The sequence below is a fragment of the Neomonachus schauinslandi genome, chromosome 9 (assembly GCF_002201575.2).
Source record: "Neomonachus schauinslandi chromosome 9, ASM220157v2, whole genome shotgun sequence".
NCBI lineage: Eukaryota > Metazoa > Chordata > Mammalia > Carnivora > Phocidae > Neomonachus > Neomonachus schauinslandi.
In genome coordinates, this window is record NC_058411.1 from 64,155,692 (window position 1) to 64,180,509 (window position 24,818).

The 24,818-nt window shown below is 38.1% G+C and overlaps 1 protein-coding gene across 1 annotated transcript in view; it reads left to right on the plus strand.

Annotated features, from left to right (window-relative positions):
* The window catches only part of HECTD1 (HECT domain E3 ubiquitin protein ligase 1), a 90,687-nt gene that overhangs the window by 6,268 nt on the left and 59,601 nt on the right, over positions 1-24,818 (plus strand). The window contains exons 3-8 of the mRNA XM_021695579.1: positions 17,175-17,409; positions 21,229-21,456; positions 22,341-22,622; positions 22,719-22,989; positions 23,503-23,579; positions 23,665-23,763. Coding sequence (XP_021551254.1) covers positions 17,175-17,409; positions 21,229-21,456; positions 22,341-22,622; positions 22,719-22,989; positions 23,503-23,579; positions 23,665-23,763 — 1,192 coding nt within the window. The remainder of the gene's footprint in view (positions 1-17,174; positions 17,410-21,228; positions 21,457-22,340; positions 22,623-22,718; positions 22,990-23,502; positions 23,580-23,664; positions 23,764-24,818) is intronic.

Sequence of the window (24,818 nt, forward strand, 5' to 3'; positions counted from 1 at the left end):
GTTCGAGGTCAGTTTTTGCTTTCATCTGTGATATGTTGGTGAGTTAAATTTAATATGTTATAAATTTAATCATAGTTAAATTGAGTTACAAATGAGTTTGCATTCACATTAAAATAGATTATTGTACATGTTATTATAAATAGGTAAATCCTGCTCACTTGTAGATCCTGCCTACTATCTCTTCAGGTAGTATAATTTAAAAGTTATATTTTCTGGGTAGAATCTAAGATCTAGAAAATGGGATATTAGGTATAGTAATTTTATTTTTTTTAAAGATTTTATTTATTCATTCATGAGAGAGAGAGGGGCAGAGGCAGAGGGAGACACAGACAGACTCCCTGAGGAGCAGGGAGCCTGACTCGGGGCTCGATCCCAGGACCCTGGGATCATGACCTGAGCCAAAGGCAGATGCTTAACTGACTGAGCCATCCAGGTGCCCTAGGGATAGTACTTTTAGGTACTAGAAGGCTCTTTTTTTCTTTTCTTTTCTTTTCTTCTTCTTTTTTTTTTTAAGAGAGGAAGCGGGGTAGGGGCAGAGGGAGAGAGAGAATCTTAAGCAGACTCCATGCCCAGCATAGGTCGCAATCTCAACAGCCCTGTGATCATGACCTGAGCCTAAATCAAGAGTCGGATGCTTAACCAACTGAACCACCCAGGCGCCTGAAGTCTCAAAAAATAATCATTTTAGTTAATTATGAGGGCACAAAAGGATGTACAGTACAAAGTCTCTCCCTCTCCTTTCTCCTGGCTAATCATTTCAGAGGCAACCACCATTAATCATTTTCCTAGTGTATTCTTTGAGCGATATCCCAAGGAAGAAGGTCTTGAGTCTGGATTCCAAAGTGGTTGAACACAGTGGTAAAAACTTCCTGTTGTATATTTATAGTAAAAGGTAAAAAATACCTACAGTAGTGACAAAGCTTTTAACCTTTTATTTATTTTTTTTCAAAGATTTTATTTATTTATTTGACAGAGAGAGACCCAGCGAGAGAGGGAACACAAGCAGGGGGAGTGGGAGAGGGAGAAGCAGGTTTCCCGCTGAGCAGGGAGCCCGATGTGGGGCTCTGTCCCAGGATGCTGGGATCATGACCTGAGCTGAAGGCAGATGCTTAGCGACTGAGCCACCCAGGCACCCCAGCTTTTAACCTTTTAAAGATTTTGAAGATTTTATTTATTTGAGAGAGAGAGAGAACACAAGTAGGGGAAGGGGCAGAGGGAGAGGGAGAAACAGACTTCCTGCTGAGTGCTGAGCCCTACTTGAGGCTCGATCCCAGGACCCTGAGATCAGGACCTGAGCCAAAGTCAGAGGCTTAACTAACTGAGCGGCCCAGGTTCCCCTAACCATTTAAATTGTCTTCCTACTTTATGTCAGGTGTTAGGTGATGACCAAAACAGATACAGTCTCTATTTTTATGGTGCCTAGTAGTCTGATAGAGAAGGCAGATATTAAATAATTATAGAAATAAAACTGTGGTTATAAACACGTTTACTAAGTGCAATGAAGGAAAAGAGTAGGGTGCTGTGACAGTATGTAGAAGGGACATGACCTGGAAGGGTAGGGGTAGTCCGAGTGGCCTTCTTTGAAGAAGTGGTTTTTTCTAAAGATACGAAGGATGAGTAAGAGTTTATGGGATGAATTATGTAGAGGAGTAGAAGGGTGTTCAAAGAGGAGGCAATGTGTGAAGAATTTGAAGTGGGATTGAGGAACTTGGAGAACACTAGTGTGACTGGGACAAGGAAAGTTTGCCAGAGTGCTGCGTAGGAGGTAGGGGCTAGATGGAATGGAGTCTTTTGCATATGATAAGTAAAGCTTTTGGTTTTATCTTAAGAGCAATGCAAAGGCAGTGAAATACTGCAAAAGAATGACTGATATGATTACATTTGTCTTTCAAAAACATTACCTGCTCTTTTGAGAATAGAATAGATGTGTGGAGAGGACAGAAAGAACACATTCTTCTAGACTTGGTAGATTATGGTCCAGAGAGAGTTTGGTGTAATAGGAGTAGGAAGAAGTGGATAGAGATAGATTTAGGAAGTAAAAGAGTCAGAACTTGTTGAATGATTGGATATGAGAGAGTGAGAAAAGAAGTATCATGGATTACTCAGGTTATAATGGATGGTGATGCCATTCAGTGAGAGAGAACACTGGAAGAGTTTTGAGGGGCTGAGATCATGAGTTTGGATTTGGCTGGATTCTCCTATCTGCCTCTGCATTCAGCCTGCTGGATTATTATTTTTTTTTTTTAAAGATTTTATTTATTTATTTGAGAGAGAGAGACTGAGAGAGAGAGCACATGAGAGGGGGGAGGGTCGGGAGGGTCAGAGGGCGAAGCAGACTCCCTGCCGAGCAGGGAGCCCGATGCAGGACTCAATCCAGGGACTCCAGGATCATGACCTGAGCTGAAGGCAGTCGCTTAACCAACTGAGCCACCCAGGCGCCCTGGATTATGTTTTGATAGAAATATATGAAAAAATCATCCTCCACAAATGTAGTTGGAAAAGGGAGGAATGTTGTAATGATTTTTTAAACGTAATTATGGGTATTCTTTGATACCATACCAAAACTGGACAAGTGATAGTTTCTTAAGGGTTAGTTATAATGTGGATTCTGAATCACATGAATGAGCTTTTTGTACCCTGTTACATAAAATATATTGGTCTCGTACTTTGAGTGGATTTTTTTTTTAACCCATGTTTAAGCTTGTAAAATTGTGCACTGATAATGGATTTATCAAGCTATACAGATAATCCAGATGTTGACATATGTCATTCTATAGTATCACAAACTCACATTTGTTTAATATGAATACTGATCTCATCAGAAAAGTTTCAATATTGGGAAGCTGTCTAGCTCATGGTGGCAGATACAAGTTTTCCAAAATTGTCATTTTTGCTTGAAAGCTTTAATGTTATCATTGGCAATAAGTACTGTCAGTTGTTTTCCTTGAAGTGGAAGTCTTGCTTCGTTAAATTTTGAGAAAATGTTTGCCAGATTTCCAAGTCTGAATAATCACAGTTTGTCTGAAGTTCTTTCAAGTAAAAATGGTGTTGGTGAAAAAAAGTCTAGTTGAGCTCTCCAACAGTTACACAAGTGCTTTCCCTTGACACAACCATCATTCTTCAGGAGGCAGATGTGCTTTATACTTACTTCCCATTTCCTGAATAGGTTATTAAAAAGATGGGTATTCAAGGGTTGCGATTTAGCAAAATTAATAATTTTTTTCCTTCATCAGGGTTATTCTGTAGTGAAACTGCCTGCCCCCAGCCCCCAGCCCCCCAATGCCAGAGCTCGGCAGTGAAGAATACAGCTCCCAGTAGTACAGTTTAGTGCCCTTGCCTTGATTCCTGCTGAAACGCCAGCAGTTTCTTCCACCATTGCTTTTGCATCATGAGTGTATGTCAACATGGGAAGAAAGTGATTCAAAAAGAGAAAGGACAATTGTGTTGAATTGTGGTGAGAGGTCAAGTAGAGTGAACACTGAAAGTGTCCTTTGGATTTAGCTACATTGTCAAGGACATTGATCTTAATGAGAGCTAGTGGAGTGGTGGTGAGGGGCAGGTTTGAATGGGTCCAGGAGTAAGTAGGATATGAAGAAATAGAGCCAGGGAGTGTGGAAAACTTTTTCAAGAAGTTAGATTGGAATGGGGGTATGGGATTTTTGTCCTTTAAAGGTCAAAGAGATAGGAGAGAGAATATCCATAGTGTTTTGGATTCTGAGAAACTGGGAGAAAATAGGCTTCTGTTAAGACCAGTGCTTTGTAAACTTCAGTGTGCATGATGTGAATCACCTGGGGATCTTGTTAAGCTGCAAATTATGATTCAGTTGGTCTGGTGTGCTGCCCGATAGTCTGCATTCCTAGTATGCTACCAGATAATGCTGAAGCTGTGGTCAGAAAATCTTACGTTTAGGAGCAAAGCTCTGATCTGCTGGTGGAGAGATGGGTTTTATTTTAGGTAGTGTGTTCCTTGTAAAACAGGGAAGATGGAGAGATTAGATGTAGATGTTTTAGGTTTGATGGTTAAAAGTTTGAGGGATTTCTGTCTGATGACCTTTTTTCCTCCCTGAAGTAGGAGATTGAAAAGAATGATAGTATCTCGGATTGGTATGGGGAAATAATTATAATTTGCTAGGAGCTTCATAAGAGATATCCCTGTCTCCAAGCTAACAATAACCAGAGTCATATCTTAAAATTTTTTTCATGGTCTTTCCCCCCCAGCTTTATTGAGTCTTAAAATAATTATTTGACTATACCACTCTATTTTAAAAAATCTTTGGGTCTTTACCTAATGGATAAGATTCAGATGCCTTCAAAGACTTCTCTTGTGTTCTCACAGTACTACTAGATACTACTATTACTATTGTTTTTCTTTTTTTAAAAGATTTTATTTACTTATTCATTTGAGAGAGAATGAGAGCGCATGTGCGTGAGCGAGAGCAAGCATGAGTGAACATGAGCAGTGGGTAGGGGCAGAGGGAGAAGCAGACTCCCTGCTGAGCAGGGAGCCAGTTGGTGCTCAGGTCTCCATCCCAGGACCCTTGGATCATGACCTGAGCTGAAGGCAGCTGCTTAACCGACTGAGCCACCCAGGTGCCCCTTCTTTTGTTTTTCTATTGCTAAGCATAGTGCCTGGCATATAATAGCTAATAGCTAATAACCAGATACTGAACAAACTGAAGAAGTTATTTATGTTGTGCTTGCTTTTCATTTATGCCTAAAATGCCTAAAGAATGTATTTCTGGAGTCATGAAATTGGTTGGGGAGCATGTAAGAGGAGGAGCATTGTATTCTTCTCTGTAGTACAAACAGTGACAGAATCAGTATATATTTTCCTTACCCCCCTGCATTTATGTACCTGCTTTCTCCGTATTAACTTCTGTTTTCTTCTACCCCATGGCAGAGTAATAGGGAAGTGAAAAATAATTTTTTTGATCAGCCCTACAGCTGATCCTTCCTGGGATAGAGAAAGTTCATTATTTCAAATACATATAATTCTAAAAAGTTAAAGAAGTAATTTCTGTTTACAGAAGTCAACTGTTTATGTACTTCTTTTCAGTGGACAGCAGAAAGAAGTGCTAGAAGATAAGAACCATTCTCTGTAAGGGGGGCTCATAGATGATGATCTTCAGTGAGCTTTTGTTAAGTTTACCAAAGTGCCTATCACCTTAAAATATTAAAAAAAAAAAAAAACAACACTCTTCTATTTTGTAGCTATAAATAATGTATACTTTGCATACTTGTTGATTGTGTCATTAGGCCTTTGAATTCCTTAGAGCCCAGCACTGTCTTACTCATCTTTGTATCCTGCCCTCCAATACCTAGCACAGTACTTGGCATAAAAAAGTTCTGTCTATTCAGTAGATAATTTGTTGAATGAATTGCAGTCAGATTTGTGTGTGTGTTTTAATTGGAGAAAGGCATGTGTACATATTGGAATTTTACTCCTTTTTCTTTGAGAGGGAAGGCCATAATTTTCAACTGCTACACCAGGAGTTATTTTTGGTTAAGCAGTACAGAGAGAGACTCAAGGCTGGGAGCAGGGACAAAAATAAAAGATGAAATGGATCAAAAGAGGTTATTTATTATCTTTATGAAACCAAATTTATTAATTTATTTAACTTTTATAGTTAAAGTTTTGTTTTAGTTCTTTAATAAAGGAAATGCCCAATTTACAGACCATATTAAGGAAATATTGCCACTATAGGTAACTTCCTTTATTTATTAAAGAAGTTAAATTTTATATTGTAAATCTTCAAAAATCTTGGCCCAAGTCCAAGTGATATAGTCTAAAAAAAGGGTATGGTAGTTATAGTATAAAAACTATTACAGTTCCCAAGAAAATTATTTCTCTTTGGAACCTCATGAAACTTTTTTGTTCTTGTTTTTTTTTTTTATTTTATTTATTTGAGAGAGAGAGTGAGCAAGAGAGAGCACGAGCAGGGGCAGAGGGAGAGGGAGAAGCAGGTTCCCTGCTGAGCAGGGAGCCCAATTCGGGGCTCGATCCCAGGACTCTGGGTTCATGACCTGGGCCAAAGGCAGATGCTTAACCAACTAAGCCAGCCAGATGTCCCTGTTCTTGTTTTAAGTTACTTATCTCTGCTTTCATCAGGGAAAGATTCTGATGTCATTGCAGGTAGCATTTTGGAAACCATTGCTTAAATTTGGATTCATCTGAAGTTTCTTCTTAATCTCATTTGTGTGGTTGACTGGTCTGACAGTTCCATATAGATGGAGTAATCTTAATGTTTCCTAATTAGGCTACTTTTAGGTCTATAAATTGGTATTATAGTATAGTACTAGGTTTAATTATATAAAAATAATTCTGCCCATAATGTAAGAGATTAATCTTTAGCAAATTTAAAAGTTTGAAAAGCTCTTTAATTATAAATAAAATTTTGTGCCATGGATGTATACTTTTAGCACTATACAGGGAGGGCTGTGATTATGATAGGCATGATACTAATTTTTTTCTTAAATTTATTTAAATTACACACAGTAAAGTTCCGAGTTTTGACAAATGCAGAGTCGTGTAACCACCACCACAATTGAAATTCAGCACTGTTCCATCATCCCAAGTTCCAGTTCCTAGAGCTGTCCCTTTGAAGTTAAATGCTTCCCCAACCCCAGTGCTTGACAACCAGTGAGTGGTCTGTTCTCTGATGCTATAGTTTTGACTTTATGAGAATGTTGTATAAGTAGAATCCCATATACATTGTGTAGTGTTTTGAGTCTGGCTTCATAAATACAGTATATTGCATTTGAGAGTCATCTATGTTGCTGTGTGTATAATAGTTCCTTTCTTTTAATTGCTGTGTAGTACCATTTTATGGATGTGCCTCGTAGATGGTTTATCCATTTACCTTTTTTTTTATTTTAAAGATTTTATTTATTTACTTGATAGAGTGAGAGAGCACAAGCAGGGGGAACAGTAGAGGGAGAGGGAGAAGCAGGCTCCCCGCCAAGCAGGGAGCTCGATGCGGGGCTCGATCCCAGGACCCTGGGATCATGACCTGAGCCAAAGACAGACGCTTAACCATCTGAGCCACCCAGGCGCCCCTACCCATTTACCTTTTGAAAGACATTTGGTTTTCTATTTTTGGTGATTATGACCAAAGTTACTGTAAACATTAGTATATTGATTTCTGTGTAAATACGTATTTTCATTTCTTCTGCAATTGTTAGAGAAAAATCTGACAAGATGGAAAAATTGGCAAACTGACTTCAAACTTTATATGGAAATACAAAGGACCTACACTAGCCAAAACAAATTAGAGGACTAATAATACTGTTTTTAAATTCCTGTTATATAGCTACAGTAATCAAAACAGTGTGGTACTGATATAAAGCAAAATGGACCGATGAAATGGAGCAGAGTTCAGAAATAGACTTACATACCGAGACACCTTATTTCTTTTCCTTTCTTTCTTTCTTTTTTTTTTAAAAGATCTTATTTATTTATTTGACAGAGAGAGACACAGTGAGAGAGGGAACACAAGCAGGGGGAGTGGGAGAGGGAGAAGCAGGCTTCCTGCGGAGCAGGGAGCCCGATGCGGGACTCGATCCCAGGACCCTGGGATCATGACCTGAGCTGAAGGCAGACGCTGAATGACTGAGCCACCCACGTGCCCCGAGACACCTTATTTCAACAAAGGTGCAAAGGCAGTTTGGAGGAAAAAGATCGTATTTTTTTATGGTGCTGGAACAATTGGTATCCATGTGGAAAAAAGAAAAAGTAACTGTGATTCATGTCCCACACCATATACAAAAATAAAATTAAAATGAATCATAGACCTAAACATAAAACCTAAAACTATAAAACCTCTAGAAGAAAATGGAGATATCCTTTGTGACCCTAGGTTAGTCAGGTATTTCTTAGGTAAACACCAAAAGCACAATCCATAAGAGAATAAATTGGTATGTTTGAAGGTTTTTATAATTAATTCTTTGTGTAATAGAGGACCGTTTAGGTTATTTAATTCTTTTTTTTTTTAATAAATATATATATATATTTTAAAGATTTTTATTTATTTATTCGAGAGAGAGAGAATGAGAGAGAAAGCATATGAGAGGGGGGAAGGTCAGAGGGAGAAGCAGACTCCCCGCCAAGCAGGGAGCCCGATGCGGGACTCGATCCCGGGACTCCAGGATCATGACCTGAGCCGAAGGCAGTGGCTTAACCAACTGAGCCACCCAGGCGCCCTAGGTTATTTAATTCTTGAGTGAATTTTAGTAGTATGTCTTTCAAGGAATTGGTCTAACTAATGTGAATTAGAATTTATGGGCATAGAGTTGTTTGTAATATTCCTTTTTATCTTTTGGGTGTTTGTACAGTATGTAGGGATAATTTTCCTTTTCATCTTGATACTGGTAATTTTTATGTTTTGATCAATCTGGCTAAAGATTTATCAGTTTTATTAATCTTTATAAAGAAGTGGCTTTTGGTTTAATTCATTTTTTGTTTTTCTGTTTCAAGTTTCATTGATTTCTGCTCTTTATTAATTCCTTCTGTATTGGTTTGAAATTTAATTTGCTCTTTTTTTTTCTAGTTCTTAGGTGGAAGCTTAGGTTACTGATTCGAGACCTTGTCTAATATAAGCATTTAATACTATAGATTTCTCTTTTCTGCTTTAGTTATTGTTATACATTCATTTTCTTTCTTTTTTTTTTTTTTTAAAGATTTTATTTATTTATTTGACAGAGACACAGCGAGAGAGAGAGCACAAGCAGGGGGAGTGGGAGAGGGAGAAGCAGGCTTCCCGCCGAGCAGGGAGCCCGATGCGGGGCTCGATCCCAGGACCCTGGGATCATGACCTGAGCTGAAGGCAGACGCTTAACGACTGAGCCACCCAGGCGCCCCTATACATTGATTTTCATTTGGTTCAAAATACTTAAAAATTTTCTTTGGAAGTTTCATTTTTACCCTTGTGTTATTTAGAAGCGTGTTGCTTAATTTAGAAATATTTGGGTATTTTCCAGATATTTTTGTGTCACTATTGTGGTCAGATAATATACTTTATTATTTTAATTAATTATTTTAAATCTCTTAAGGTTTGTATTATGGCCCATTATATGGTTTAGTTTTGGTGAACCATTCACATGCACTTGAGAAGAATGTATATTTTGCTCTTGTTTGGGAGGAATGTTCTGTAAGTGTCAAATTAGGTCAGGTTGATTGATAGTGGTGTTCAGTCTATATCCTTGTTGATTTCTATTTGTTTTATAGGTTACTGAAAGAGAGGTGTTGAAGTCTCCAAGTGTAATTGTAGATTTATCTATTTCTTTTCAGTTATCTCAGTTTTTCATGTATTTTGAAGCCTTGTTAGATGACTTTAAAAGGATTGTTAAGTTTTCTTGGTGAATCAATGCTTTATCATTATGAAAAGTCTCTTTTTAGCTCTGGTAATTTTCCATGTTCTGAAGTTTATTTTGTCTTACATAACTATGGCCACTTAAGCTTGCTTGCTTGCTTGCCTTTTTCTCTCTCTTTTTTTTTTAAGATTTTTTTTTTTTTAAAGATTTTGTTTATTTATATGACAGAGAGACACAGCGAGAGAGGGAACACAAGCAGGGGGAGTGGGAAAGGGAGAAGCAGGCTTCCCACCGAGCAGGGAGCCCGATGCAGGGCTCAATCCCAGGACCCCGGGATCATGACCCGAGCCGAAGGCAGATGCCTAATGACTGAGCCACCGAGGCACCCCCTTTTTTTTTTTTATCTTTTATTTATTTATTTATTTTTATTCTTATGTTAATCCCCATACATTACATCATTGGTTTTAGATGAAGTGTTCCATGATTCATTGTTTGTGCATAACACCCAGTGCTCCATGCAGAATGCGAGGCACCCCTTTTTTAAAGATTTTATTTTTAAGTAATCTCTGTACCGACATGGGGCTCGAACTCACAACCCCAAGATCAGCAGTCCCATGTTTCACTGACTGAGCCAGCCAGGTGCCCTTCAGGCTTTCTTTTGATAGTATTTGTTTGATATATCTTTTCTTCCATCCTTTCAGTTTTAACCAATCTATGTTATTATATATAATGTGGGTTTCTTGCAGACGGTACATGGTTGGCTTGTGTTTTTTTAATCCAGCCTGGTTTGTTTTTTTTTAGTCCAACCTGACTGTTTTTAATTGGTCAGTTTAGACCATTTACATTTAATGTAATTTTTGGTGTGTTTGGATATATGTGTAACATTTTACTTTTTGTTCTCTTTTTTTCTGTTTTTTCCTGCCTTTCGAATTACTTGAATATTTTGTAGCATTCTATTTTAACTTGCTTGTTGGTTTTTGGCTCTCTTTATATTTTTTTAATGGTTGCTCTGGGAATTAATTAAGATTAATTACTTAACTAAGAGTTAGTGTTTTACCATTTAAAATGAAGAAGCCTTACAACTATGTAGATCCCTTTATCTTTTGTTGTTTTAAGTCTACATACATGGAAAATATCAAGATGCAGTCTTAAAATTTTCGCTTTCAAAAGTCAGTTTAAGAGGAGAAAAATAATCTATTACATTTACTTACATATTTATTACTTCTGTTGTTCTCCCTTCATTCCTGAAGTTCCATGTATGTCTCTGGTATCATTTTCTTTAACTTTGAAGAACTTTCTCAGCATTTCTTTTTCTTTTTTTCTAAGATTTTACTTATTTATTTGAAAGAGAGAGCAGAGAGAGAACATGGGGCAGACTCTCCTCTGAGCAGGGAGCCTTATGGGCTGGATCCCAGGATTCTGGGATCATGACCCGAGCCGAAGGCAGACACTTAACTGACTGAGCCACGCAGGTGCCCTTTTCTTTCATTCTTTCTTTTTTTTTTTTTTTTTAAAGATTTTATTTATTTATTTGACAGAGAGAGACACAGCAAGAGAGGGAACACAAGCAGGAGGAGTGGGAGAGGGAGAAGCAGGCTCCCCGCTGAGCAGGGAGCCCAATGCGGGCCTAGATCCTAGGACCCTGGGATCATGACCTGAGCTGAAGGCAGATGCCTTACGACTGAGCCACCCAGGTGCTGCTCTTTTTTTTTTTTTTTTTTTTAAAGTAGGATCCACACCCAGTGTGGAGCTCAATATGGGGCTTCAACTCAGGACTCTGAGATCAAGACCTGAGCTAAGATCAAGAGTTGGACGTTTAACCGACTGAGCCACCCAGGCTCCCCTCTTTAACATTTTTTTTTTTTTTTTAAAGATTTTATTTATTTATTTGAGAGAAAGAGAGAGGGAGGAGGAGGGAGAGGGAGAAACAAACTCTTCACTGAGCAGGGAGCCTTATGTGGGGCTTGATCCTGGCACTCCGGGATCATGACCTGAGCTGGGCAGACGCTTAACCGACTGAGCCACCCAGGCGCTCCCCTCTTTAACATTTCTTTTAGGGAAGTCTGCTGGTGATTAATTCTCTTAGTTTTTCTTCATTTGAGAATGTCTTTATTTTCTATTTGTGCTGTGAAGGTATTTTTGCTGGATATAAAATTCTGGGGTGACAATTTTTTTCAGCACTTTAAAGATGCTGTTCCATGGTTTTCTGGCCTTTATGGTTTCTGATGAGAAATCTGCATTTATTCTGACCTTTGTTTCTTTGTGTTGCTTTTCCTCATGCTGCTTTTAAGATTTTTTTAAAAATTTACTTTTGTGGGGATTTTTGCTGTTTGATTGTGATTTGCCTGTGCCTGGTTGTCTTTGAATTTGTCTTAATTGAAGTTTGCTGAGCTCTTGAATCTGTATGCCTTTCACCACATTTGGAGCATTTTTTTGTCAAATCTATTTTCTACAGCCATTTTCTTTTCTCCTTTTCTTCTGGGACTCCAGTCCACAAATGTTACACTTTTTGATGTGTTCCCTCAGACACCTAACACTGTTTACTTTTTTCTCCCAGTCTTTTCACTCTGTTTTTCAGATTGGATAATTTTTATTACCTGTCTTCAAGCTCACTGACTGTCTTTTATGGCTTTTGAGCCCATTTAGTGAGGTTTTCCCCCCACTCACATATTGTACCTTTTCTTTCTTTTTCTTTCTTTCTTTCTTTAAGATTTTATTTATTCATTTGAGACAGAGAGAGCACAAGCAGGGGGAGATGCAGAGGGAGAGGGAGAAGCAGACTCCCCACTGAACAGGGAGCCTGACGTGGGGCTTGATCCCAGGACTCTGGGATCATGACAGGAGATGTAGGCAGATTCTTAACCATCTGAGCCACCCAGCACCCCTGTACTTTTTATTTCTAAAACTTTCATGTGATTCTTTTTTATGCTTTCTGTTTCTCTGTTGAAAACTTCTGTTTCCAATCATTTCAAGAATGTTCACATTTACCTCATAGGGTATAGTTACAATAACTAATTGAGAATCCTCTCTCATAATTTTTTCTTTTCTTTTCTTTTTTTTTTGCTTTGCTTTGCTTTGCTTTGGTTTCTCCCTGCCCCCCCCCATATTTTAACATCGATTGTCTCAGGCTTGTATCTGTTGACTGCCCCCCCTTTTTTTTTTCCCCAAGGAGGCTCCCTGTGTATTGTGGAGCCCAGTGTGAGGCTTGAACTCACGACTCTGAGATCAGGACCTGAGCTGAGATCAAGAGTCAAATAGATGCTCAACCAACTGAGCCACCCAGGCACCCGACTGTCTTTTTCTTGAGTTGGATAGATCAGATTGTACTGATTCTTTGTGTTTCAAGTTTTTTTATGGCTCCCTGCCCTACGTGGGGCTTGAACTCATGACCCTGAGATTGAGAGTCACATGCTGTCCTGACTGAGTCAGCCAGGCACCCCTGTTTCAAGTTATTTTGGATTTTATCTTAGATATTTGGGATATTGTGAGACTCTGGGTTTTATAACAATCCTCTGGAGATAATGTTGATTTTGTGTTGGCATGCAGTCATTCTGGTTAGATTTAGATTGCAAGTTCTATCTTGCCCTCTGTGGGTGGTGGTTCCAGTGTTAGTGATTTTGTAGCTTTTGTACGGTATTTGGGTCTACTCTGTACATGTGTCATTCAGAGTATAATCTGGGACTTGGTGGTGGATTATATCATAGTTCAGTTGTCAAAGTCTTTGCTGCTGTTTTTCAGCTCTGTCCTTCACAGAGCAGTTTGGAGGCGAGCTTAGGACTTGTGTTGGGGATCCTTTTTTGCTCTTTCTTTTCTGAGATTTCCCCTATCTTTTGGCTACCTGGAACCCTTTTTTACTGGTGTTCTAGCTAGAAAACTGGGGCTTTCGTGATGTTATAGCTACATTTCTTCCCACCTACCTCCCCCTCCACTCTTCTTCCCCCTTGTGCTGGGACTAGACTAGACTGCCCCCAAGGTGAAAGTAGTGAGAGAAAAAGAGAAGATAACAGGATTCTTCTCATGCTCTTTTGACCATACAGGCTCCTTTTCTTAGTTCCCAGTTCTTTCCAGTGCCTTAGATGCTCATGCCGTCTTTACTGCACTGTGCATGTGTCACTCAGGGTTTAGTGTGAGGCTTAACTCTGAGGCTAGCCTTGGGAGCCAGGCAGGGAATAAGAAGCCCCAGGGTTTCTCCCCATACTCTCTGGCTCACAGAGACCCTCTTTCTTGGTTTTCTCTGAGTTTATGTTCTGTGTTCCTGCTACATAGTTTGAAGACTTGACCCATCAACGGATCAAACCAGAAAAGAAAAGAGGAAAGGAAAAAAGCCCCTGAAACTCACTTCCATTATGGGTCCTTACTTAGTTTTGACTTCCTTCCCCAGTCCATCTTCTGTGTACTTTTCAGAGTCCTCAGATAGTTGCTTTTTTTTGTCCAAGGTTTTTGTTTGTAATCATTGGGAGAAATAGGGTATAATAAACTTACTGTAGTTCACTTGCCCCAAACTTTAAATTTATTTTCTGGGAATTGCAAAATACACTTGTTTCAGAAATTTGGAAAAATCAGAAAACTTAGAGAATGAGAAGTTTAGAGAATGAGAAATTTGGAAAAATCAGAAACGTGTAGAGAAGTTTTTAGAGAAATTACCTGTAATTGCATTATCTAGTAATAAGTCATTTTAACTTTTTCCTCTAGTTTTTTCTCTGTATATTTTAACACGGTGAACACCGTAATGGATATGGGTTTTTTTATCTAATATTTTTATTAAACAATATTTGTATCACAATATGTTTTTAGTAAGTACCTCCATAAAACCTGTATAATCTGTCATATGGATGTGTCATATACTTAATCATGCCCTTGTTATTAGATACATGGTTCATGTCACTGTGACCATCTTTGTATATACATTTTTGCCTGATAACTTTTTTGAGCTCTTGACTTAACAGTTCATATAAGAGGAAATCAAAGTTTTCTTAATCTGTTGCAGATAATATTTAATTATTTTTTGAAGTCTGACCCAGTGTGTTTGTTTATAATTATCTTCTTATAACCATCTTCAAAATGGTATTGCTTTTGATAGAGGACCTTGTGATTTTTTTTTTTAAGATTTTATTTATTTATTTGAGAGAGAGAGAAAGCACATGAGAGGGGGGAGGGTCAGAGGGAGAAGCAGACTCCCTGACAAGCAGGGAGCCTGATGCGGGACTCGATCCAGGGACTCCAAGATCATGACCTGAGCTGAAGGCAGTCGCTCAACCAACTGAGCCACCCAGGCGCCCCAAGACCTTGTGATTTTTGATTCTTTTGAACTTTAGAGTTCATTGTAGGAAAATTTAACTGAAGATAATGTAATAAGTTTTCAATCCTTGGAGGAATGAATGAGTAAGTTAGTGAATTTTGATTTTTATATTTTAAGGGAAAATGGGATGGAGATTTTTTTTTTAAGATTTTATTTATTTGCGAGAGAGAGAATGACAGACAGAGAGCATGAGAGGGAGGAGGGTCAGAGGGAGAAGCAGACTCCCTGCTGAGCAGGGAGCCCGATGTGGGACTCGATCCCGGGACTCCAGGATCATGACCTGAGCCGAAGGCAGTCACTTAACCAACTGAGCCACCCAGGCGCCCTGGAATGGAGATTTTAAAATGATGCTAATGTATGCCCAGCATAGTTTTGTATCTGCCTCCATTGTGTGTTCATATGGAAATAAGGTCTGTATTAGAAATACAGAAATAAAATATGAATGATTGAATTTATTTTGGAGTAAATTTTTTGTGATTCTAATTAGAGATTCTCTATAGCCTGAAGTGCTTGTCTGTGTGTATATACATACAGCTTTAGGTTCTTCTGTATTTTCTTGGTGGGGATTTGAAGAATTCTGTGTTTAATTTTAAAAGTTTATTAATTCGGGGCACCTGGGTGGCTCAGTCGTTAAGCGCCTACCTTCGGCTCAGGTTGTGATCCCAGGGTCCTGGGATCGAGCTCCGCATCAGGCTCCCTGCTCGGCGGGAAGCCTACTTCTCCCTCTCCCACTCCCCCTGCTTGTGTTCCCTCTCTCGCTGTGTCTCTCTGTGTCAAATAAATAAGTAAAATCTTTAAAAAAAAAATAAAAGTTTATTCTTGGGGTACCTGGGGGCTCAGTCAGTTAAATATCTGCCTTTGGTTCAGGTCATGATCCCAGGGTCCTGGGATGGAGCCCTGGGTCAGGCTTCACGCTCAGCAGGGAGCCTGCTTTTTCCTCTCCCTCTGCCTGCTGCTTCCCCTGCTTGTGCTCTCTCTCTGTCATTAAATAAACAAACAAATAAATAAAATCTTTAAAAAAAAAGATAAGAAGAGGGAAAATACCCCTAATCGACAACTGAAGAGACAGCTTTATTTTTTTTTAATTTTCTTTAAAGATTTTATTCGTTTATTTGACAGAGAGAGACATAGCAGGAGAGGGAACACAAGCAGGGGGAGTGGGAGAGGGAGAAGCAGGCTTCCCGCCGAGCAGGGAGCCTGATGTGGGGCTCTATCCCAGGACCCTGGGGTCACGACCTGAGCTGAAGGCAGACGCTTAACGACTGAGCCACCCAGGCGCCCCTTTTTTTTATTTTAAAGATCTATTATTTATGTGTGAGAGAGAGAGTGTGTGTGTGAGTGTTGGGGGAGGGTTGGAGAGAGAGAAGGCAGATGCTTAACCGACTGAGCCACCCAGGTGTCCCAATACACAGCTTTTTAAAGCTACTAAGATATATACACTAAAATTTGGAGGAAAAAGAATTCCACTAATACGTTTAGAGTATTACCTTTTGTGTTATCTGTAGCCTATTTAAAGCTTAGTTTGTGCAGAGAAGTTAGAATAATGTATTTTATGCCAGATAATTGAGATTTCTACTAAATGTAAATCATAGTCTTTCATATTTTAAGTGTTGATAAAATATAAAGGATATTATTGGTACCTCACAAATTCTGCTTTTGATTATATAGCAGGCATTAGACTATTCATAGGCGGTAAGGAGAACTAAAGTTAGTTAGTTCAGTATGGTGCCAGTATACTGAGCTAAGTGTTTAATATATATAATTTTATTTAATTTTCATATCATCCATATAAAGTTGGTACTTTTTAGATATTATCTTTGCTTTACAAATGAGGAAACAGGACCACAAAGGTTACAAAGTTGTTGTATGTTTTATCCTTATCTATTAAACCCCAGATCAGCACTTGTTCTAATAAAACATTAATTGAACAATGTCCCTGGCCTTCAGGACATTTTAATGTAAATAAGGAAATAAAGTGGTAGATTAAATAGTGTGGGCACTGTTTGTATGAGGTTTTAGGAACATGAAAGTACCACTTAGTGATTTGGGGAGGTTAGGGAAGGTTTTACAGAGCAGTTGATGTTTGAGCTGAGTATTGAATAGGAATTTTTTTTTTTTTTTAAAGATTTTATTTATTTATTTGACAGAGAGATAGTGAGAGCAGGAACACAAGCAGAGGGAGTGCGAGAGGGAGAGGCAGGCTTCCCGCGGAGCAGGGGTCCTGTTGCGGGGCTCTGTCCCAGGACCCTGGGATCATGACCTGAGCTGAAGGCAGACGCTTAATGACTGAGCTACCCAGGTGCCCCAGGAATGTTTTTTTTAAACATGGTTTCAAGTTAATGCTGCTACCTTTAACTGTTGGTAACTTGATATTTTCAGCAGTTATGAAATTAGCATGTGAGTATTGTTCTGGAAACAAAAGCAATGTGAGAAATACTGCCTAATACAGATGCAGACACAGTATTGAATGTGATGTAATATGTTACAGTTTTTACTTGTTACTTTATTAATTTTTGATGTGAAGAATTTAGTAATCCGTGGTATAATATGATTTCTTTCACTACAGATGTCCTCCTCGCACTTTCTTACCAGCCCTCTGCAAAATTTTTCTTGATGAAAGTGCTCCAGACAATGTGTTAGAGGTGACAGCCCGTGCCATCACATACTATCTGGATGTATCTGCAGAATGCACCCGAAGGATTGTTGGGGTTGATGGAGCTATAAAAGCACTTTGTAATCGTTTAGTTGTGGTCGAGCTTAATAACAGGACTAGCCGAGACTTAGCTGAACAATGTGTAAAGGTAAGTCTTAATTATTTACTGGCCCATTTGAAGATCACTAGAGAATAAAAAATATATTTTGCTAAAAAAAGAAAATTCTTTCATTATTTTTACTTTATTGAGAGTGGTTGACAACAGTGGAAGTCATGGTCCTTGTGGCACCAAAGAGGATCCCTTATAGCTTGGGAAAAGAAGTCTTATCTTCGAAGGAAATTGTAGGTCACTGATAATGCTCTTCTGTGCTGGCTCTTGGGTTCCTGGTAGCTTTTGAGATAGGTAATCCCTGTTCTTAGCCAAAATGATTTTGTATGAAAATAGTAATGACAACAACTAATACTGATTATTAGAGTCAGGCATTATGCCAAACACTTTACATGTTTTAACTCACTTAGTCTTCATGACAACTTTATATGAGGTGGGTGCTGCTAATATCAGCATTTCTATTTTTTATTTGAAAAAAATTCAAGCATCCTGAGGTTAAGTAACTTGGTGGTGGTACAAGTAGTTCATGGCAGAGCCAGGATCGAAAAGTTAGGAGTTTGAAATTACGAAGTCTGGTTCGAGGGCCCATGGATTTAACTATTTTTTTGTACTTCCTTTAGAGTAGCTGTTTTGTTTTATTCCTGGTGGGACTAATTATAAACTTTATGTGACTTTGAAAGCACCAGTGCTGGGTCAGTAATTTATTAAAACTACTTGATGAAAACATTTAGACTATCCTTGATTTTTTGTTTATGATTCCTGTTTCATTCTTGTTAAGATTCTTGCTGCCGTAGGCCAGCAGTTTTCAAACTTTCTGTCTCAGGATCCCTTTACAAGTCTTATTATTGAGGGGCCCTCAAAGAGCCTTTGTTTATGTAGGTTATCTCTATTTATCTTTACTATATTAGATATTAAAACAGAAATTTAGAACATATATTTATCTGAAAATAACAAACTCATTATGTGTTAATGTACATTTTTAATGAAAAAATTATTTCCTGAACAAATGGAAAATTAATGAGAATAGTAGCATTGTTAAGCATTTTTGTATGTCTCTTTAATAATGTCTGGCTTAATAGAAGAAGTTGGGTGGATCCTCGTATCTGCTTCTGCATTTAGTCTGTTGCTATATCACATATAGCTTTTCAAAAATTCCACCCTACACTCCTGAGAGAATGAGAATGAAAAAGATAATTACTGTCATGGTATTGGTATTACGAAAAAAGCTTTAACTTCAAAGGATCTTTGAAAATGTCTTCTCCACACTTTGAGAGCTGCTGTTACAGGTGTTAATGTCTTGATTTTCTGCCTCTGTGCCTGTAGATTTATTTTTGTCTCTAGACTCAGACAAAGAGGTATCTATTTTCCTGTTTAGAGCTGTTTTTCTCTTATTCTCTCTTTTTAAAATTAATTAATTAATTTTAGAGAGCGTGAGTATGCGAGCAGGGGGAGGGACAGAAGGAGAAAGAATCTCAAGCAGACTCCGCACTTGAGTGTGGAGCCTGACTCAGGGCTTGATCTCACATCCCTGAGCTCATGACCTGAGCTGAAAACAAGAGTTGGACACCCAAATGACTGAGTCACCCAGGTGCGCTCTGTCTTACTCTCTTGATCATAATACTTCATGTTTCCTCTGGGACTGTAATTTTACTCCATTCTTTATTCATTGACTCATACTATTTCAAACTCTTTCTTGTCTTTTATACCCTGCTCCCCCTTTTTCTGTTTCCTTTGCAGATTATTGTTATTAATTTATTCTTAAATTTCTAAGGTTCTTTTCTTACCTTCTTAAAATTATGACTTTGCCTAGATAATCTCATCTATCACCATCAATTCCATTCACTTTTATATGGCCCTCATGTCTTTATCTGTAGACCTGACCTCTCTCTTGAGTTCTAGACTCCATATACAAAGGCTTGTTGGACAACTCCAATAGCTGTCTGAATTCATGATCTTTTACTACAAATACAGTTATTTTGATAATTGGCATCAAATTTACCCACTGTAAGCAGAAAGCCTGCTTTATCTTTTCTTTCCTTTTTTCCACCCCACACATGATGATTTTCTAGTTTATCTCCTTTTGTCTCTGTTATTGCCTTAGTTAAGCTTTCATCCTCTCTTAAATATTAATGCTTGAAATTTTTTTTTGCATTTACCTCTGTACTCTCCCTATGGCCCATTCCCAGTTATTAACTGGAAATCTGATCATACTGTTTTTCTGCTTAAAACATTTTTCTCAAAAAAACCTACATTTTTCTACCTTAAAGAATAGAGTCTGGGCGCCTGGGTGGCTCAGTTGGTTAAGCAACTGCCTTCGGCTCAGGTCATGATCCTGGAGTCCCAGGATCGAGTCCCACATCGGGCTCCCTGCGCAGCAGGGAGTCTGCTTCTCCCTCTGACCCTCCCCCCTCTCATGCTCTCTCTCTATCTCATTCTCTCTCTCAAATAAATAAATAAAATCTTTAAAAAAAAAAAGAATAGAGTCTAAATTTTCTGGTATGCCTATAAGATCTGTGGACCCTATTAACTCTTTAGTTCTACCCGAACTCCTTAAACATCAACATAATTTGGAAAATAAAAGTTAATTTTTAAAAAATTTTTAATTATTTATTTGACAGAGAGAGAGAACAAGCGCACATACCTGCAAGCAGGGGGAAGGCAGGCAGAGGGAGAGGGAGAGGCAGGCTCCTGGCAGAGCAGGGGGGGCCCGATGTGGGAATCAATCTCAGGACCCAGGTGCCCCTGAAAGTTAATTTTTCATGCTTTGACATTCATAGATTAAGTGTGAGGATGATGAGTAATGTAATAGCAAGCATTTATTTATTGATTTCATGTGTAGGAACTTTGTAAACTTCTGCTAAGTTATTTTAGTTGCTTAACTTGCCACGCCGGCTTCACCATCTGAACCTACACTGTTTGATATGATAGCCATATAGGACATTTCAAATGTGGCTACCCCAAATTAAGATGTGCTATAAGGATAAAATACACTTGGGATTTTGAAGACTTAGTATATTAAAGAATATGGGGCACCTCGGTGGCTCTGTTAGTTGAGCATCTGACTCTTGATTTTGGTTCAGGTCATGGGATCACTCCCCGTGTGGGGCTCCACACTTAGTGGGGCGTCTGCTTGGGATTCTCTCTCTCCTTTCCCTCTGCCCCTCCTCCTGCTTATGCTCTCCCTCCCTCTCTCTAAAATAAGTAAATACATATATATATATTTTAAAGATTTTATTTATTTGACACAGAGAGAGAGGGCTAGAGAGACAAGTGGGGCAAACGGTAGAGGGACAGGAGAAGCAGACTCCCCACTGAGCAAGGAACCTGATGGGGAACTCAGTGCCAAGACCCTGGGATCATGACCTGACCTGAAAGCAGATGCTTAACCGACTGAGCCACCGAGGCAACCCTATATATTTTTTTAATTCAGAAAGAGAGAAAGTGTGAGCACAAATGGGGAGTGGCAGGCAAATGGTGAAGCAAGCTCCCTGCTGAGCAAGGAACCCGATGTGGGGCTCAATCCCAGGACCTTAGGATCATGAACTGAGCCAAGGGCAGCCGCTTAACTGGCTGAGCTAGCCAGGCGTCCCTAAAAAAAAAAAAAATTATTAAAAAAAAAACCTTTTAAAAAATACATTAAAGAATGTAAAATACATCAATTTTTAACTTTGGTAACGTTGAAATGATGATGCCTTACATATATTGGGCTAAATTAAATATAATATTCAAATTAATTTGTTGTGCTTTTTAAAATGTGGCTACTAATAAATTTGGAGGGCACATTGTGTTTTCTGTGATGCTAGAAAATTAAAATTGGCCTTACTGTATTCTTTTGTTAATTTTGATTTACTGTTGTAGGTGTTAGAACTGATATGTACTCGTGAGTCAGGAGCAGTCTTTGAGGCTGGTGGTTTGAATTGTGTGCTTACCTTCATTCGTGACAGTGGACACTTGGTTCATAAAGATACCTTGCACTCTGCCATGGCTGTGGTATCAAGACTCTGTGGCAAAATGGAACCTCAAGATTCTTCTTTAGAAATTTGTGTGGAATCTCTTTCTAGTTTATTAAAACATGAAGATCATCAGGTAAATAAATCACTGTTTTATACTTTGTATTCAAAAAGTGACTTTATAGTGTCCTTATAACTTTGATACACTGTTATTTGAACTTTTCAGTTGATGAACTAGAGGTAATTCCATTTTCTCTTTTTCTCTTTTTTTTAAGATTTTTTTTAGTTTTTATTTATTTGACAGAGAGCGAAGGAGGGAACACAAGCAGGGGAGTGGGAGGGGGAGAAGCAGGCTTCCCGCTGAGCAGGGACCCCGATGTGGGGCTCGATCCCAGGACCCTGGGACCATGACCTGAGCCAAAGGCAGACGCTTAACGACTGAACCACCCAGGCGCCCCAGAAATACATAATTTTTAAAGCTGCATTATACTTAGTGTAGTTTGTTGATTCAGCACAATTTTGTTGACTTTGAAAGATAGTTCTCATTGAAGTAAAATAACAGTATTTAAAATATCTTACGTGTAAAGTTTTTTTAACTAGCATACTTTAGAAAATAAAACTTGACTTTTAAATGCGTTTTACTATTCTGTTAATTATTTTTGGTTGATATTCATAGATTATTTTGGCAGAGTTGTTCATAATAATAGTTAACACTTATTGAGCTTTTACTGTCCATCTCGTTTCTTTACATATATCATCTTATTTAAGCATGGACAGTGAATTATAGGTACTATTATCCCCATTTTACAACTAAGGGAACTGAGGCCTTGAGCAGTTAAGCAATATCTTTGGTTCATACTTTAGCAGAATGTGGAGCCAGGGTTAAAATCTAGACAGATGATATGCCTTATATCTTTGCTACAGCTGCCTTATAATCTTAGGAATGAAATTAGCAGTACCAGCCCCTAGTCATTTTTAGGTGAATTTTATTATCCATATGCTTTTTCTTGATATCACTAGGTTTCTGATGGAGCTCTTCGGTGTTTTGCATCGCTCGCTGACCGATTTACCCGTCGTGGTGTTGACCCAGCTCCGTTAGCCAAGCATGGATTAACCGAGGAGCTGTTATCTCGCATGGCTGCTGCTGGTGGTACAGTTTCAGGGCCTTCATCCGCTTGTAAACCAGGCCGCAGCACTACAGGAGCGCCCTCCACAGCTGCAGATTCCAAATTGAGTAATCAGGTGTCAACAATTGTAAGCCTGCTCTCAACACTTTGCAGAGGCTCTCCAGTGGTCACACACGTAAGAGTGTTTTTGAATCTTTGATTTTTAATCTTTCGGTAAAAGTATTTTTGTGTAATGCAAATATATTAAACGTTTCTCCCTTTCCCTTTCTAGGATCTCCTGAGGTCGGAACTTCCAGATTCAATTGAAAGTGCATTGCAGGGTGATGAAAGATGTGTGCTTGATACCATGCGTTTGGTCGACCTTCTCTTGGTGCTATTATTTGAAGGACGGAAAGCTTTGCCAAAGTCTAGTGCTGGATCTACAGGCAGAATCCCAGGACTTAGGAGATTGGATAGCTCTGGGGAGCGCTCACATCGGCAGCTTATAGACTGTATTCGAAGTAAAGATACCGATGCGCTTATAGATGCAATTGACACAGGAGGTCGGAAAATATTTTTTAAAATATAAAAAAAACTGAGATAGGAATTATATGGGCAATTTCTAGTTTCTGTATTTTAGACAGTATTTTTAGCATTTGTGCCAATAGAATGGCCAACCTCTTCTGTATCCTCTCCTCTCTAATTATCAGCCTGGTGCATGGTAAGACCTGAGTAAATGCCTACTAAATTAGTAAATGAAATTATTTATTTAAGGATACTAGTACTCTGTTAAATTGTGTTATATATTTAGTTTTTTTTTTTTCTTCCTTATTTTACGTTTATTTTTAAGGCTTAATGCCTTGTGAATCCTCGGTGGTTTAAAAATTTTAGAATACCTTTTCTTAGCAGAATTTGTTGGTGGATTATTTACTACTGTAGAGTTGAACTAAATGTTTAAAATTGACTCTGTATGTAGTGATTATTAGTAACAATCTTTTAATGGTTTCCACTGTAGAAAAGTTCAGTATTATTTTGTTGGAGTTTTAAAAATTTATTTTTCTCCTTCAAATTTCCAGCCTTTGAAGTAAATTTTATGGATGATGTGGGTCAGACTCTATTAAACTGGGCCTCTGCTTTTGGAACTCAGGAAATGGTAAGCTAATAAATAAAAACTAGTGTTTTAAATCAAAGATAGAACTATTCATAAGGCAACTTTATGATTCTTCATAATTTTACAGGTAGAATTTCTTTGTGAAAGAGGTGCTGATGTTAATAGGGGTCAGAGGTCATCATCATTACATTATGCTGCGTGTTTTGGAAGACCTCAAGTAGCAAAGGTAAAATCCAGGTTTTTAAATTATTAATTTAATATTTAACATTTACATGGTTCCAAAATTAGAATGATATAAAAGCTTTTATTGTGATAACTCATGCTTCCATGCCATCTCCATTCCCTCCATTCCCCATTGTTCACTATAGGTAAGCGTGTTTTGTTTATTTTTTTAGTGTTTCTTAACATAGATGCAAGCAAAAAGATATATGCTTATTCCCTCATTTTCTAATACAAAATGTAACATATTGCATAAACTGATTTATACTTTATTTTTTTCCTTTAATACTATATATTGAAGACCTCTTCCTATTAGTATTTGTATAACTTTTTTACATCAGTATTCTTGCCCTGTGTGGATATACTGCACATTTATTCAACCAATTACCTGTTGCTAAACACTTCAATTTTTCCAATTTCTTACTCTTGGCACCAAATAATTTTGTACATATTTGTGTTGTTTTTATTTATCATTAAAGCAAATAATTTATTTGCTGAAGAATCATATCTTTGATTCTCAGATTAGCAAAGGACATTGGAAAGTTCTTTTTATAGTTAGAAATTGAGGAGGTCCAGAGAAGTCAAATGATAAGGGTTGAACCAAATGTGTGGATGATCTAGGTCTCTAGAGTCTTCATAATGTGAAGTAATTTGGCACAGTGCAGTGTTAGTCTGCTGCTAAGTCAGGCACACTTGGATTCAGGCTTCAGCTTATTAGCAAGATGGTTGTGTGGCCTTGGGCAAGTTTCTTCAGTTTGACTTGCAGTTTTTTCAGTTAAATGTGTATACATTCACAGCATGATTATTGTTATAATTAGAAAAAAATACATAAAAAACACATAGTATAGTAGTCAACACATCGTAGATGCTCACATGGTAGCTTCTGTTATTGTCATCTTTACACTATACAAAAATTTGGGGAAACAACTTAGCTTCTAACTTGGGAAAGGTGTTCTCTTCAAGGTCAAATTCCGTCAGTTTTAATTGGTTAGTTTTTAAAGGGAAAGATGCTTCTAAGGATGACAAAAAAAGTTTTATTGACCCATTTTCTTTTGATCTGTA